Source organism: Arvicanthis niloticus, chromosome Y (assembly GCF_011762505.2).
Source record: "Arvicanthis niloticus isolate mArvNil1 chromosome Y, mArvNil1.pat.X, whole genome shotgun sequence".
NCBI classification, from domain to species: domain Eukaryota; kingdom Metazoa; phylum Chordata; class Mammalia; order Rodentia; family Muridae; genus Arvicanthis; species Arvicanthis niloticus.
In genome coordinates, this window is record NC_133431.1 from 10,125,589 (window position 1) to 10,141,289 (window position 15,701).

At 42.3% G+C, this 15,701-nt stretch overlaps 1 protein-coding gene across 1 annotated transcript in view; it reads right to left on the bottom strand.

The window, feature by feature from the left end:
• Positions 1-15,701, bottom strand: part of LOC143437397 (uncharacterized) — an 86,249-nt gene that overhangs the window by 45,647 nt on the left and 24,901 nt on the right. The window contains exon 4 of the mRNA XM_076922233.1: positions 560-994. Within this exon, the coding sequence (XP_076778348.1) occupies positions 560-994 (435 nt within the window). The remainder of the gene's footprint in view (positions 1-559; positions 995-15,701) is intronic.

Genomic DNA, 15,701 nt, shown 5'->3' on the forward strand with positions numbered 1-15,701 from the left:
TTGATTACATAAGGTTTCTATCCAGTATGTGTTCTTTTATGTCTTTGGAAATCACTGTGTTGTGAAAAGACTTTACCACATTGATTACATTCATAAGGTTTCTCTCCAGTATGTGTTCTTTTATCTCTTTGGAGATTTCTGTGAAATGAAAAGGCTTTACCACATTGATTACAATCATAAGGTTTCTCTCCTGTATGTGTTCTTTTATGGTATTGGAGACTATGGTGACGTGAAAAGGCTTTACCACATTGACTACATTCATGAGGCTTCTCTCCAGGATGTGTATTTTTATGATATCGGAGACCACTGTGACATGAAAAGGCTTTACCACATTGATTACATTCATAAGGTTTTTCTCCAGTATGTGTTCTTTTATGATATTGGAGACTACTTTGATATAAAAAGGCTTTACCACATTGATTACATTCATAAGGTTTCTCTCCAGTATGTGTCCTTTTATGATATTGGAGACTACTGTTACATGAAAAGGCTTTACCACAATGATTACATTCATAAGGTTTTGCTCCAGTATGTGTTCTTTTATGATATTGGAGACTACTGTGATATGAAAAGGCTTTACCACATTGATTACATTCATAAGGTTTCTCTCCAGAATGTGTCCTTTTATGATATTGGAGACTACTATGACACGAAAAGGCTTTACCACATTGATTACATTCATAAGGTTTCTCTCCAGTATGTATTCTTTTATGTCTTTGGAGATGACTGTGCCTTGCAAAGGCTTTACGACATTGATTACATTCATAAGGTTTCTCTCCAGTATGTGTTCTTTTATGATATTGGAGACTATTGTGATATGAAAAGGCTTTACCACATTGATTACATTCATAAGGTTTCTCTCCAGAATGTGTCCTTTTATGATATTGGAGACTACTATGAAACAAAAAGGCTTTACCACATTGATTACATTCATAAGGTTTCTCTCCAGTATGTGTTCTCTTATGTCTTTGGAGATTACTGTGATATGAAAACACTTTAACACATTGATTACATTCATATGGTTTCTCTCCAATATGACTTCTTTCATGCCTGCAACAATAATGGGCACATGTGAAAGCTTTACCACATTCATTAGCCTGATCAATCATTTTATCAATATGAATAAATTTTACAGTTGGTCTCATAATAAAGAACACTCAGGTCTTATGGTTTTATCACTTTGATGTTCACAGTTGTACTTGCTCACTGTGGGTTGCTTTACCTCTTTGAAAATACCAGTGATGGTAAGAGCATTTACTACATGACTCACATTTATAACATCTTTTTCTATATGAGATTTCTACATGATGCATTCACAGGTCAGAATAAAATGGAACAACTAAGAGCTTTAAAACTCTTATTGCATTCTTAACTTTTCCTGTAGTGTGCATCACACCACAACAGCACTGGAAAACAGGATGAACAGAAGAATTGCCAAAATTCTAGTACACATAAAGATTTTTTGCAGTATGAATTTAGAAATGTTCCCAGTAAAGTCAGAAAACCAAATAATTGCAAACACCTATCATATTCAGAAAGTGTAACAAAGGCAGAATACTACATATCTTTTCATTGTTCTGAAACAGACAGAGGTTGTTTCTTTTTAGTATCCCTATGCTCACATTGTTTCTTCCATTCTGACAATTAATACACCCATTAAAAAAGAAGAACAAATGAAAGGTTTCCACATGGAATTCACATACATTGACTTTTTGTTCATTGTAGACATGATTAATGTTTCTCCACAACAACATTCTTGACTCTCATAAACTGACAAAACAAGAAACTTAAAAATTTCACTATAAGAATATGAGGGTCACCAACTTTATCATGGAGTATGTGCTTATTATAAGGTTATGGATACATGTTTATCACTATTCCATGTGCAACATCTAAGTATTATGAGACTATTCCGATTGGTTGTTCTACAACATAACTCTAATGGAGACACAAATCAACTAAAGGAATCACTTAAGGCATTGTTTCCTTCTCTACTTTCTTACAGAAATGCCTTGCAAACACAAATCACATAACTGACCTTGGGGTACATAGTTTTGGGGGAATATTATAATCATAGCTACAATAAAAAGACTGATATTTTACACACTTCCTTTCCTTTAAAGCTTCCAGATCATATTAAAATTTCCTCACAGGCATATTTGAATCAGCTTAGACATTAAAATTACCTTTCATGACTTCTAGAAGTTTGTTGTTCTTCTTCATTATGATGGACTTCCAAATTATAGCCTGAAACCAAGGTACCAGAAAATTAAAGATATGGTATTGGAATTAGGCAAAATTCAAGTTACTCTGAACTTTCACAGCAATGAACCTGCTTTATTCAACTCAATATTACTTGTTCTCTGTGGAAATAAGAGATGATCATCAGTAACCCAGAAACAGTTTTCCCTTATATTGAGAAGCAAAAATAAATTCACACTCTTACCTATAGCAGTGAGGTTCCAGTAGGTCTCAAGCATCACATCTTTGTAGAGATTCTTCTGGGAAGGATCCAGCAAATTCCACTCTTCTGCAGTGAAGTTCACATGCACATCATCATAAGTCACTGCATCCTAAAATATCACATATATGTGTCCAACACAAAGCCTGATACTGACATCACTACAAAGTAAATGTATGCTTCCTAGACAATATAATCGTATAATTCTCGTAATTTATTTGCTTATTTGCTGAAACACGAATTATTATATAATCACCATGTCAGTTTAGAAGAAACTTGAAATATTGACACTTGAACCCTTGACACAGGGTTCACCTGTGTCACTCCTGAACCCTTAGAATAGGATATAGCCTTGGAACACAAATGGCAATTGAGAGGGATATGCAGGGGAAACAGATCAACTGGACTGAACACACATCTGAAAAGCTGTATGAACAATTACTAACTACAAAAGTGATGGGCAAGCTGCATGTATTTGCTCATGTCTTGAATCACAGAGGTAGAGGCAGGTGTATGTCATTGAGCTGGATGCCAGCACGGTCTATCCATTGAGTTACAGGACAGCAAATCTTACATGTTAAGAACCTCACTCTTCTACAAAAATAAAGCAGGAAAGAAAAATGATAGAATGAACTCACAGTTCTTTACTGAAGTTCCTGAAAAGAATTATACATTCACTGCAGTTCTGTATTCATCTTGCATAAACATGAAGTGAACCAGTTTAAACAGCAACATTAATTAAATTTTACTAGAAGGGAATTCATGTTTAAACAGTTAAAAATAGACAAATGAAAATATTAGTAATGCATATGTTGATCAGAAATAAAGAATGTAGCACAGAAGATATAGGTCAGGAGTTGAAACCTCTTGCTGGTCTTCCACATAATAATGGTCAATTTCTAGCATACACATGTGGACCAACACCTATCCTTTTCTTCAAGATTAGTAGTTCTGAGGCCATCTTCTGACAACAGTAAAGATGAGGCCCACATGATATTCATATTCATGCACCGAGCCATAATACACTTATTTATTCAAAAATTCCATGACACACACAACAGTTAGTCAGAACATCATACACATGCAATTCAATGAATCTGAAACATCAGAAAATATTGATGACAGGACCAGAAGCCATCCAGAGAAATATAATATAATTGACATATTAGTCTGAATTTCAAAATGAAAGATGTGGATGAAGAGCAGCACAAAAGCATGGGCTTATTGAACAAAAGCATGTCAGGGGCTTATGTGGTTTCTATATCTACAATCAGGACAGAAAGGGCTTCACAGAAAAGTTTGGTCTAGAAAAACAAAAACTGAATGAATAAAGTTAAAAATATAAAACCACCGGGTTTTGCAAAATAGCATAGCATTGAACAGCAAATGTGTGCACAGTATCTTATGTGATTGAGGGACAGAGTCCAAATGGGGAATGTATGGGAGCATGAGAAGAAAGCTGAAGGATCAGATTCAACCACAACACTGGAGATACCCAGAACAAAATTTATCCTGTCTAAGAGAAATGCAGAGGTAAATGTGGAGCAGAGACTGAAGGAATAGACAATGAAAGCTCATTCAATTGGAGACCAACATGGACAAGCTTGAATCCAGGACATTATTAAGGATACTCTGTTATGCTCCCACACAGGAGCTTTGCATAATTATCCATTGAGAGGCTCCACCCAGCAGCTGACTGAAGCAGAAGAGGAGATCCACAGTCAAAAATTATATAGAACTTGGTAACTCTGATGGAAGAGTTGGGGAAAGGATTTAAGGTTCTGAAGAGGATAGAAACTCCACAGGAAGACCAACAGGCTCAACTAACCTTGATCCTTGGGGACATTCAGAGACTAAGCCACAAACAATAACATACAGAGACTGGAAAAAAGACCATGGTCCATAAGTAGCAGATGTTCAGCTCAGTCTTCATGATGGTCCTCCAACTAATGTAGCAGGAGCTGTTCCTAAAGCTGCTGTCTGTCATTGGAATCTTTTCCTCTAACTGGGCTGCCACATCTGGCCTCAGTGGAGACGATGCACCTAACCCAATAGAGACTTGATACACCATCATGGGTAGCCAGGTGCCCACACCCTCTGAAGGGACAAATAGGTGATATTGGAGGGACTCTTTGAAGGCAGGTGACCTAGAGTAGGGACTCTACTAAGTTCATAGCCATTTTATTTATAACAACTTGAAACTGGAAAGAATCTAGATGCCCCTCAACCAAAATATGAATATAGAAAATGTGGTTAATTTACAAAAGGAAAAACTATTTAGCCGTTAAATACAAGGACATCTTGAATTTTGCAGGTGTATGGATACAGCTAGAAACTATCATTCGTAGTTAGGTAACCCAGAACTAATAGCACATGCATGTATGTACTCACCTACAAATGTATAATAACCACTAAGTAGAGGAAACCCACACTACACTTCATAGACCCAAAGAAGCTATACAAGGAAAAAGGCCCAAATGAACATGGTTGAATCTCACTCAAAAGGGGGAATAAAGCAATAAAAGAAAACAGATGAAAGAGAGAAAACTGGATGTTCGAGCAGATAAGAAAAAGGAATGGGGGAGAACCAGGAACAAGTGTGGTGAGAGACAACAGAGGGCCAGAGGGGGAAAATGAATCAAAATCTGCAGCTGGCTGGGGGGAGGGGGTACATTTAGGATGTGTCAGAGACCACAAATTGGAGGACGACAAGGAGTCTAAGGTTGATCTTAGCTGACATGCATAGCAGTTAGATATGGATGCAGAAGAGACCACATAAGCAGTGAGGCAGGACCCCCAGTGGGAGTTAGAGACACCAACAAATCCAAATACCTTTCTACCCAAAATTTGACCTGTCCACAAGAATATAATCTACAACATCGATTCCGTACAACAGCAAAATAACCCTTTGATTCCATTTTGTTGTTGTTGCTGTTCTAACTTGCTACTCTGCTGCTGTGATTGAATCATCTAAGCAAAAGCATCTCAGGTAATAAGTGGTTGTTGTATATGGTTCTGTCAGACCACAGTCCATCATTTGGGAGCTTAGATTAGAAACTGAAGGCAAAAGGCATGGACAAACGCTGTCTCCTGGCTTGTTCTCTTGCTTGGTCACTGTCTCATGCTCAGCCTGCTCTCTCATCTAGCCCAGGACCACTTGCTTAGGGATATTGTCAGCCTCAGTGGAAGAGCCTTCCTAATCAATCATCAACACTGTCTCTCACAGACATAGAAACCAGCCATTCAGATGAGAGCACACCCTCGACTGAGGCTCCTTCAGATGACTGTAGCTATGAAATGTTGAAAATTTATGACAACTATGACACAGACACAATAATAAATGAGGAAGTTATAACAACTGAAAATGAATGAGCTAACCATATCAATCACAAGGGCTCTGCCACCACAAGAGGGAGTTGGAGTTGTGGCTGAGTAAGGACACAATAGGAAGGGCACCTGGCTCAGAGCACTGGAATGGGGGGCTCAGAGGATGTGCTGACCTGGGGTGAGTTTCTTTAACCCTGGTTTCCCAGGCCAGTGCTACCCAAGAGGAGGCTAAAACAGCTGGAAGGTAGACAGAAAGGCAGATTGTCTCACACAACAGAAATGACCACCAACAAGACAAGACCTCTTGTCCAAGGAAGATATGCAAATTTTGTGAGACTTGATGAAGAATGACCTTCCATCTTATGACAGCTCCAAGTTCAAAACTATAGTCACATATGAACTGGGCAGAGGGTAGTTCAGGAGGTGAAAAATGAGGTCTTTGTCTTTCTACCCTTTAAAATAAGGTAGGCAGAGCCTGATTTTGCCCTAGATGCTGTCTTGAAGAGCTCTCTGTCATGGACTAGTCAATGGATCTAGGTCCTGTTGTTAAGGATTTAACCCAAGGTGTGTGGCTAGAAACTGAATTGACTAGGGTGGAGTCTGTCTAATTTCCTCAGTCAGAGAATAACAAATTGCAACACACATAACAGACAGCCACAAGGGGGGCGGTAGAGGCTACCCAGCACATTCCTCCACTTGGAAAGAGGAGAAAATGAAGACAGGATGGCAGCTGTGAGCCCTGTAGCAGGGCTCCAAGTCTGCTCTAACCTTCCCAGAAATTAAGACCAGAGAAACACCATCCACTATACCAGGCTCTGGAACATCTTTGAAGCACTTTGGGGCTGCGACTCTCCAGCGTATCCACTGCAGCAGGGTTCCAGGTTCAATTTAGTCATCTCCCTCCACATATACTCAAGAAAAACCTGAAAACCAAGGCACACAGACTCATATCTGGCAGACAAGCCACTGACACAGAAACAATGGTGGATATTAAAAACCGTCCTTTCATTCCTTAAGTTGGGAGTCCTGGGTGTCTTGGGGTTCTAGTCAATGCACTAAGATGTTATGTCTAAGTCACAGAGACCCAACAACCAACAAGAAGCCTACTGCAATGCAAACACATTGAGGTCTTTATTATGAGGTCTGTAATAAGGATGCTTGCAAGTCAGCCTCACATGAGATCAAAACTGACCGACCAGGTCTAGGGGTGCTGGGTATTTATTGCAGTTACAGTAAAATTGGGACATTAACATAAAGGTCAGCAGCTTAATATTTTAAAAATTACATGACTGGCATAATCTTCAGGAACCAATCAAAGGGGCAAAATCATCTGACAACCATGATGGGGAGGCTAACTTTTTCATTGTAAGGTGTGTTAGTTATCTATACCCTTCAGTTGTACCTTGACTGGCTGTTGACAAGGGAGGTTTGTCATAGGATGTTTGTTCAAATGGACTTTGTGCACTCTCTAAAAAAAAAAAAACTGATTGGGCTTTATAAACTCATCTTTGTGCCTGAGGTCCTAATTATTGAAAGATGCTCCTGTTCAAGCACAAGCCATGCATGGCAGTCAAAAAGGTGGTTTGTCCAAAGACCTGCCTCACTATCTGTTACTGCACTCTCTGGAACTGTTTTCCTGAGCAGGTACCCCACAGCTCTGGAATTTCAAAATATTAGGGTTTCAAAGGTAACTTCAATATTACAGCTTCTTGTTCCAGTATCTGGGATCCACACATGATCAACTGCACTCCTCAAAAGAGATTGGGTCTCTCTCCATCTCTTCCATCTCTTCCATCTCTTCCACTCTAGGTTCTGCTTGACTCCACTTTACTGCTTCTGCTATTCTCTCTGCTCATCCCATGGGACTGACATCTTCAATATGCTGGGTTCTTCCCCTGCAACTAGGATTCACTGCATTCCTGTCATACACTCCCTTCATGGTGCCAAGCCCTTAGCTGCTCTGCATGAGATTCATTTATGCTTAAAAACCAATACCACCTGGGTGATTCTCACACATGATCGACTGCGGGTGTACACCAAAGGAACAACCTTGGCTATCTCTGGAACACAGCTTCTTTGTCCTCTCAGAAAACACTTACCAGAAGATTTCACCTCAGTGGTGCTGGTTTCTTCTTCATCACCACTAATTTTCTAACTACAGCCAACCAGCATCAATTGTCGTCCCTTCTATTCTTTCCTCTAAATCAGAGCCACATGAACAAAGCTGCTGAGTTCCTCTGCCTGCTGAGGCTGGAACATGGCCCCTTCTATTACATCATCACCAGCTTTCTATTTTTCAACAACTTCACTGCCTAAGCTCGGCTGTCCTTGAACTTGCTCTGTAGATGAAGCTTGAACTCAGATCTGCATGGCTCTGTCTCCTGAATGCTGGGTAATACCCGTGTAACACTTTGCCTGTACCTAAGCTTTTCATTACCTAAAACTTGTTCTGTACCAGGAAAACCTGAATCAGAGATCTGCTTGATGCTCATCTTTTGGGATTTAAGGTGTGTACCACCGCACCTATACTTAAGTATTTTATTTTAGGTTTTAAAATGAAAGCCTAGAATAGTAATCACAGTCCATCAATGGTCAGTTTCACACATACTGGTGACCCTTATGTCCACATGAAAATAATAACCAGGTGATAATTTAAAGATATAAAAATGTATAAAGGGTATGAAAAGTTGTTATGACCCCCTAGAGCTGAGCCAAGAATGTAGGCCAACTGGTTCACTAGCTCCAGGTTCCAGGAACTGGCTGACCACAAGAATGTAGAACTAAAAATCCAGGTCAGCTGGGTTGTTCTGGGAACTGGCTGACCACAAAGTAGATGGTTGAGCAAGATTCAATTCCTGAGAAAAACATATACACGATGTTTCCCACATGACCAACTGAATGATGAGCTGGAACTTTCCACTATTTTTATGATACCCTTCCTTGGTTTCCCCCTCACCCCTCTGGTTTGTGTTTTTTTCCTTTAAATACCCTTCTCCCCCTGGCCTCGGAGTTGACACTCCTCATGAGTCTCGACCTCAGCCTGGCTGATTCCTGAAATAAAGCCTCTTGTGTCTTGTGAGTTATTAATTGGTTGTGATATCCCGATACTAGAGTGAGGGTCTCCCCTCCTGGGGGTCTTTCAATAATAACACCCAACAGGATACAGTTCTCCTTTATACAAGTCTGGGGGTGTGTCCATAGGTCCGCCAGCCAGTAATTGTAGGCAGCTCCAGTCATGCCCCTGCCTCAGATTCATGGGCAACCCGGGGCCTCCACTTCCACCCGCCTGCTACCACCAGCCAGCCAGGGTACCTGCAGGCTCCAGTCATCTCCCCGGTCTGCAGCGGCCCGGTGGGCGATCTGATTGCGTCGCGTGGTCTGTGATGTCAGAAGGAGCCCTCCGATGCCACCAGGACAGCGGTGTGCCTCCCAATTGTAGCGGTGGTGGTGGCGGCAGCGGCAGCAGAGGTCTCCAGGCACAGTTTCTTGGCTCTCCAGTCAAGTCAATCAGCACCTGTGGGGATCTCCAAACACCACGCGAATGTGCCAGGCCCAAGCCTTCATGGGAAATGTAGTCTCTGGCCGGCCGCCATCTTACTTTTCATCCCGGCATCATGGGATATGTAGTTTGAAGGCCAGTCGCCATCTTGGCATGAGTCCTTATGGGAAACGTAGTCTCCAGCCGTCCGCCATATCTGCATAGCCCAGGCTGTCCTCACTCTGTACACCAAGCTGGCCTCGAACTCAGAAATTTGCCTGCCTCTGCCTCCCAAGTGCTGGGATTAAAGGCATGTGCCATCAATTATTGATCATTATGGCTATTGATTAGTATTGCTTATTGATTATTGATCAGCGTTGACTGCTGGTTATTGATTATTAATTATCATGTTTATTGATCACTTTTGGTTATTGACTAGTATTGATTGTTGGTACTTGATTAGTATTGATTATTGATTAGCATGATTTTTGATCATTATTCCATCACTGTCATCCCACTGCCTCTCCCTTCTAAGTGCCAGGTTTAAAGGCGTGTACTACCACTGCCGGATAGGCCTGTCTTCTTAATGTATACTATAAAAGACAAAAGGATTTGGACACATGTGCTGCAGAGTCAGAAAAACCACCTGTGTTTCTACAAGAAAGCAACTGGTCCAAATGTTTTGGGCAGATTCAGAATCAGCCATGACAATGATGTTACTCAGAGATCACCTCCGGATCTAACACGTGAGGAGCATCACCAGGGACCTCACAGGTGGTCACATCTGGCTGATGCTTCCCATGAGCCCCAGAGAGGACCCAGCACCCCAGCTCACTCTGCTTAGCCACCTGCCCCTACCCATTGTTGGCAGTGATCCTGTGCTCACTATGACTCGATTTCAGACCTTCCCTGAGGTCTCCACACAGCACCCGACAGCAGAGCTCAGAGCAGGGCACAGATGACCACTCAAGCCTGCACAACCAACTCCTCGAACTTGCAGAATGATACCGGGAAGTACTTGCCTCCTTGTCTGATTGGCAGGTCTGCTTGGAAGCATTGATTGCCAGTGAGTCAAGTTTAAAGTTTAAAGTGAGCTTCCAGACCAGGGTCAGATATTTTCCACTGCTCAGGAGGGTTTACACCCAATTAGCATTTGATTCTGTCTTCAAAGAGGAATTTCACACCAACCAGCCCTGGGAGAGAACCCACTATTCCAGCTCTGGCTGTTCTGCTGCCAGCTGTTCTGTCTCAAGAACAATGATCCTGCAGTTACCAGGACCTGACTCCAGACCTTACCTGAGCTTTTCTCACAGCACTTGCCTTCTTCTTCCTGTAATCAAGGTGAACAGCTTCCATAGCCCAGTACTCAGTGTGCAGTGGAGGTATTAATGTGCCCACAAGTGGAAGGATTTCCCGGCTATTTCTTAGCATTCTGTCCAAACTCCACACCAGTTACCTGGCAAGAGCCAGGTGTGCTCCTCCCCACAGTTACCTGGCAACAGCCTGATCCCCTGTAAAGGTGGATGCTTACCCCTTCCTTTCTTTTGATCTCTTGACCTTTTGTTCTCTCTTTCTCTTGCCCTCTTGAGCCCTTCCCTTCCCCCCTCTCTCTGCACATGCTCATGCCTAGCCTGTACTTCTCTATTCTCTGCCTCTCTCTGCATTTCTCTTCCTCTACTACCTTTTTAACTCCCTTCCCCATATCCTGAATAAACTATATTCTATACTATACACTCTTGTGGCAGGTTCCTCAGGGGTAAGAACTGTCTCAGCATGAGGCATGGTCCCTCCTGGGGAAAAATATCTCAGCAGGAGGCATGAGCCTTCGGATACATCCCCTTCCCCTGCTGGGAGCCAAAACCCCCTTCTGCCTGAGAGCAGGTGTCAGGTAAGTAAACAGCCTGAGTTAAGGAATACTTTATTTATTGACCTTCTGCCAGGGAGGAAATATTAATCAGATAAGCAATTCGAGCTGAGAAATGTTTTTATTGCCTTCTTGCTTGTGAGAAAATATTTAGATAAGTAATTTGGGCTAGGAATTCTTGTGGGCTTAGAGAACTCTGCAATTATGGGATGACCCTGGACTCTGACTGTCAGATGACCCTCCTGCCTGCTTGCCTTTATTAAGGCAGCCTGAACAATAAAATTTAAGCACTAGATCAGACATTCAGACTGGTGCTTCTTCCTTGTGTCTCTTGTCTCTTCATTCTTTTGCCCCTTTCCCTAGGGTCTTGCCGAATACCCACTGGCCAGGGCATCTTAGCGCCAGACATGTGGCCCTTTGGGTCGGGGTCAATGAATGTTGATTCTACAGTGACGTCCCGTAAGCATAGGATTGACGCTTCCCCGGAGAGAAAAGAGAAGAGAGAAGATCCGCATTGTGATCATTGTGATCACCACAGAGTAGCCCACCTGTGAGATTGATCCAGTGAAGGTAAGAAAAAGCAACGCAGTTATGGAACAAGCATTGAGCAAACATGATTTGTTCTCACAGGGTCTCAAAGAGAGCCTCAAGGCACGAGGAGTAAGGGTTAAGAAAAAGGATCTTAAAAGATTTTTTGAATTCATTGGTGATATTTGTCCATTGTTTCCCCATGAGGGGACTACTGATGAGAAAAGATAGGCTAGGGTTGGAGATTGCTTAAAAGATTTTTCCAAAATCTTTGGTCCAGAGAAAGTCCCTGTTCAGGCTTTTTCCTATTAGAACCTGGTGAAAGATATACTTCAAGTCTATATACAATTTCCAGATATTCGAGAGTTAGTGAAAGAAGGGGAAAAGGTCTTACAGGGACACTCTAGACCACCCACTGTGTGTGAGTCTGTTTCTATTCCCATACCTGATTCAGGCATCCCTGCTGCTCCCCTTGAGGCTGCTGCAGCTGAGCCAGTATCTGCAAAAAACCCCTCCTGCTAACATTTACCCCTCCCTTGTATCCTTAAAATCCCTGGCCAAGAATGGGCCTGACAATCACCTGCAGAGACATTGTCCCTAGAGGAGGGGGCAGCTAAATACTGTAATCCTGACTTGCTGCCCCAGTGCTCATTCATGCCAGGAAGACCTCCATATTCTATTGCTGCTCCATTTTTGCCCCATCCTCAACTTGGCCAATATTAATGATCATACCACCAAGGCTAAAGCCCAACTTTCACAAAAAATGGCTTCTCTTAGAAAGTTAATAGAGGATAAATGGGAACATTTGCAGTTAGTAAAAGAACTGTGAGCTCTTGATTTAGAATTACCTTCCCTCTCCCCAATGCCTGCTATCTCTATGAATAAATCTAAACCAAAATTTCAAAAACCTGTACTGGCCTTTCCCGTTACCAGAAGCAAATCTGCTGTCTCTTCCAGTAGCAGAAATAAAAACACTGCCTCCCCCTCTAAAAGGGGAAATGACTCTCCTGCTGGAGAAGACAATGAGTATGACGCCCCTGCTGGGGAAAACAATAAAGATACACTGTGTTCAGGCAGGAGGCCTCTGATAATGAAAACAAAGCCTCAGGGGACTCAGAAAGTGAGGAAGATGAAATAAAAAGTCAACAGTATCACAAGCTAGGGTTCCGTCAGCTGAAAGACTTTAAAATGGCAGTAACAAATTACTGACCAACAGCTCCCTTTATCCTTAAATCAAAATTTGAGTGAACGGTGGCTTGTTCCCAATGATTGGTATTTTTTAGCCCGTGCCACTCTGGCTCGAGGCGACTATGTTTTCTTGAAGACAGATTTTGTTAAAAACTGTAGAGAAATAGTGCTTCGCAATTCTGAAAGTAAAACCTCTAAGAAGTGGATCTAAGATAAGCATTTGGGGCGGAGCCCTTATGATACTAATCAAAAACAGGCTCGGTTCCCTCCTGGCCTTCTAGTCCAAATTGAAAATGCGGGTCTTAAGGCTTGGAAACAACTTCTTCCAAAAGGATCAGCAACCACTTCCCTTGCCTAGGTCCCCCAGGGCCCAGAAGAGCCTTATAGTAACTTTATCAGTCGCCTTACTGATGCAGCTGAAAGACTTGTTGGTCATGTGGAAAACAAAAGTGCTTTTCTCTGTAGACCAGGCTGCTCTCTAACTCAGAAATCCGCCTGTCTCTGCCTCCCAAGTGCTGGGATTACACTGAGATTACAGCTGCCTGGCTGAAAGTGCTTTTCTCAAACACCTTGCATTTGAGAATGCAAATCCTGCCTGCCAGGCTGCAATACGGACCCACCATAGTGTTGCTGAAAATCTTGATTATATAAAACTGTGTGCAGGCATTGGCTCAGCTCATGCAGTAGGACTTGCCATTGGAGCTGCCCTTAAGGATTTCAAGCAGTATGACCACCAGAAAAAGTGCTTTAACTGTAAACAGCCAGACATTTTTCTAGGGAGTGCAAAGCCCCTAAGGCAGAACATCCTCTCCCTGCCTCTTGTGTCCCAGCTCCCTTCGTGGTAGACAATGGGCTTCAGAGAGCCACACCAAGGTAAAAATACAAAATAATACCTTGCCTCAGAATCAGGGAAACTCCCAGAGGAGCCAGTCCCTGGCCCCAAATCTGAGGCAAAACCCTGGGGCTGTCAGGTTTGTCCCTCAAACATTAACCCCTCAGACTCAAACATTACCTCCCTCCAAGGAGCAACTGCAATCAGCACAGGATTGGACCTCTGTTCTCCATCGATACAATATATTAACACCTGAGATGGGGACACAAGTTCTACATTCTGAGGTCTTTGGCCCTTGCTCCCCCAATACTTTTGGACTTCTTCTTGGGCATACCAGCTCCACTCTTGAGGGTTTAAATATCTCCCAGGAGTGATTGATAATGATTTCACAGGTGAAATAAAGATCCTGGCCTCATCCACCTCCAGTCCCTTGACCATTAAATCAGGACAGAAAATTGCTCAATTGCTTTTAGTTCCCCTTTAAATCAGCCCAACTTGTAGAACTTTTTGCAGTAATAAAGATTTTTCAGTTACTAAAAGATTGCCCTTTTAAGTTGTATACTGACTGTGCCTATGTTGCTCATTCTGTTCCCATTCTTGAAACGGTCCCATACGTTAGACCCCCCACAAATGCTGCCCCTCTCTTTTCTCAGCTTCAAAAGCTGATTGCCTATAGATGCCAACCCTTTTTGTTGGACATCTCCTTGCTCATTCTGATCTACCTGGTCCCCTTTCTAGAGGAAATGCCTGTGCAGATGCTGCCACCCACTTGACCTTTCCAGTGCTGTTAGGTTCTGTAGAACAGGCCCAGAAGAGCCATGCTTTACATCACTTAAATGATCAGACCCTTCGCCTGCTTTTTAAGACTACTTGTGAACAGGCATGTCAGATTGTTAAACAATGCCCCGCCTGTGTCACACTTTTGCCCACCCACACCTGGGTGTTAACCACAGAGGATTAGTCCCAAATGAAATATGGCAAATGGATGTCACACACGTTCCTGAATCTAGAAGTCTTATATATCTTCATGTGACCATAGACACCTTTAGCAGATTTATTTTTGCTAGCTTACATACTTGAGAGGCTTCAAAAAATGTTATAGCCCACATTTTAAATTGTCTCTCTGTCATGGGTAAGCTAAGATCATTAAGACTGACAGTGGTCCCGGCCACACTGGAAAAAATTTTCAAGAGTTTGCCACCAATTACAAATCAGAAATTACTGGCATCCCTTATAATCCTCAAGGGCAAGGCATTGTTGAACATGCCCATCAGACTATCAAGAACACTTTACATTAATTAATTAAAAAGGGGGAAGTTATCCACCCAGAAGGGGTCCCCTAGAAATATTCTTCACCATGCCTTGTTTGTTCTCAATTTCTAAATCTGAACACAAATGGTAAGTCTGCTGCTGATCTCCTCTGGCATCTGAGACCAATAAAAACTATGCCACAGTTATGTGGAGAGACCCCTTTACATCTAGATGGAAAGGCCCCAACCCTGTCCTTATCTGGGACAGGGGCTGTGCTTGTATTTTTGACACAAAAGAAGGAGGAGCCCGATTGTTCCCTGAACGATTGATTAAACAAATAGATAATGACAAAAATCCCTTAGATCATAATGTCATTTCCAGGGAAGAGGGACCTCTCTGGGTTCCCTTCATTTTTTTCTTTCCAGATAAAAAGATGCCACCCGTGGTTGTCTGCTGTTGGAAGTTCTAATTCTGATGCTAGCCTCAGGACTTCTACTACTGGAACTTTGAGGGGACATTGAGAAGGACATCGAACAGCTAGAGATTGACATCACTAATCTGGAAAAAAATCCCTCATTTTTGTTGTCTGAAGTGGTTCACCCAAAACGCAGAGGGCTAGATCTGGCTTTCCTTCAGCAGTGGACTACGTGCTGCCCTCAAGGAGGAATGCTGTTTTTATACTAACCACACTGGGGTAGTTAGAGAGAGCATAGCCGATATCAGAGAGATATTAAAATGTCAAAAGAAACAGTGAGAACAAGAAGGGTGGCTT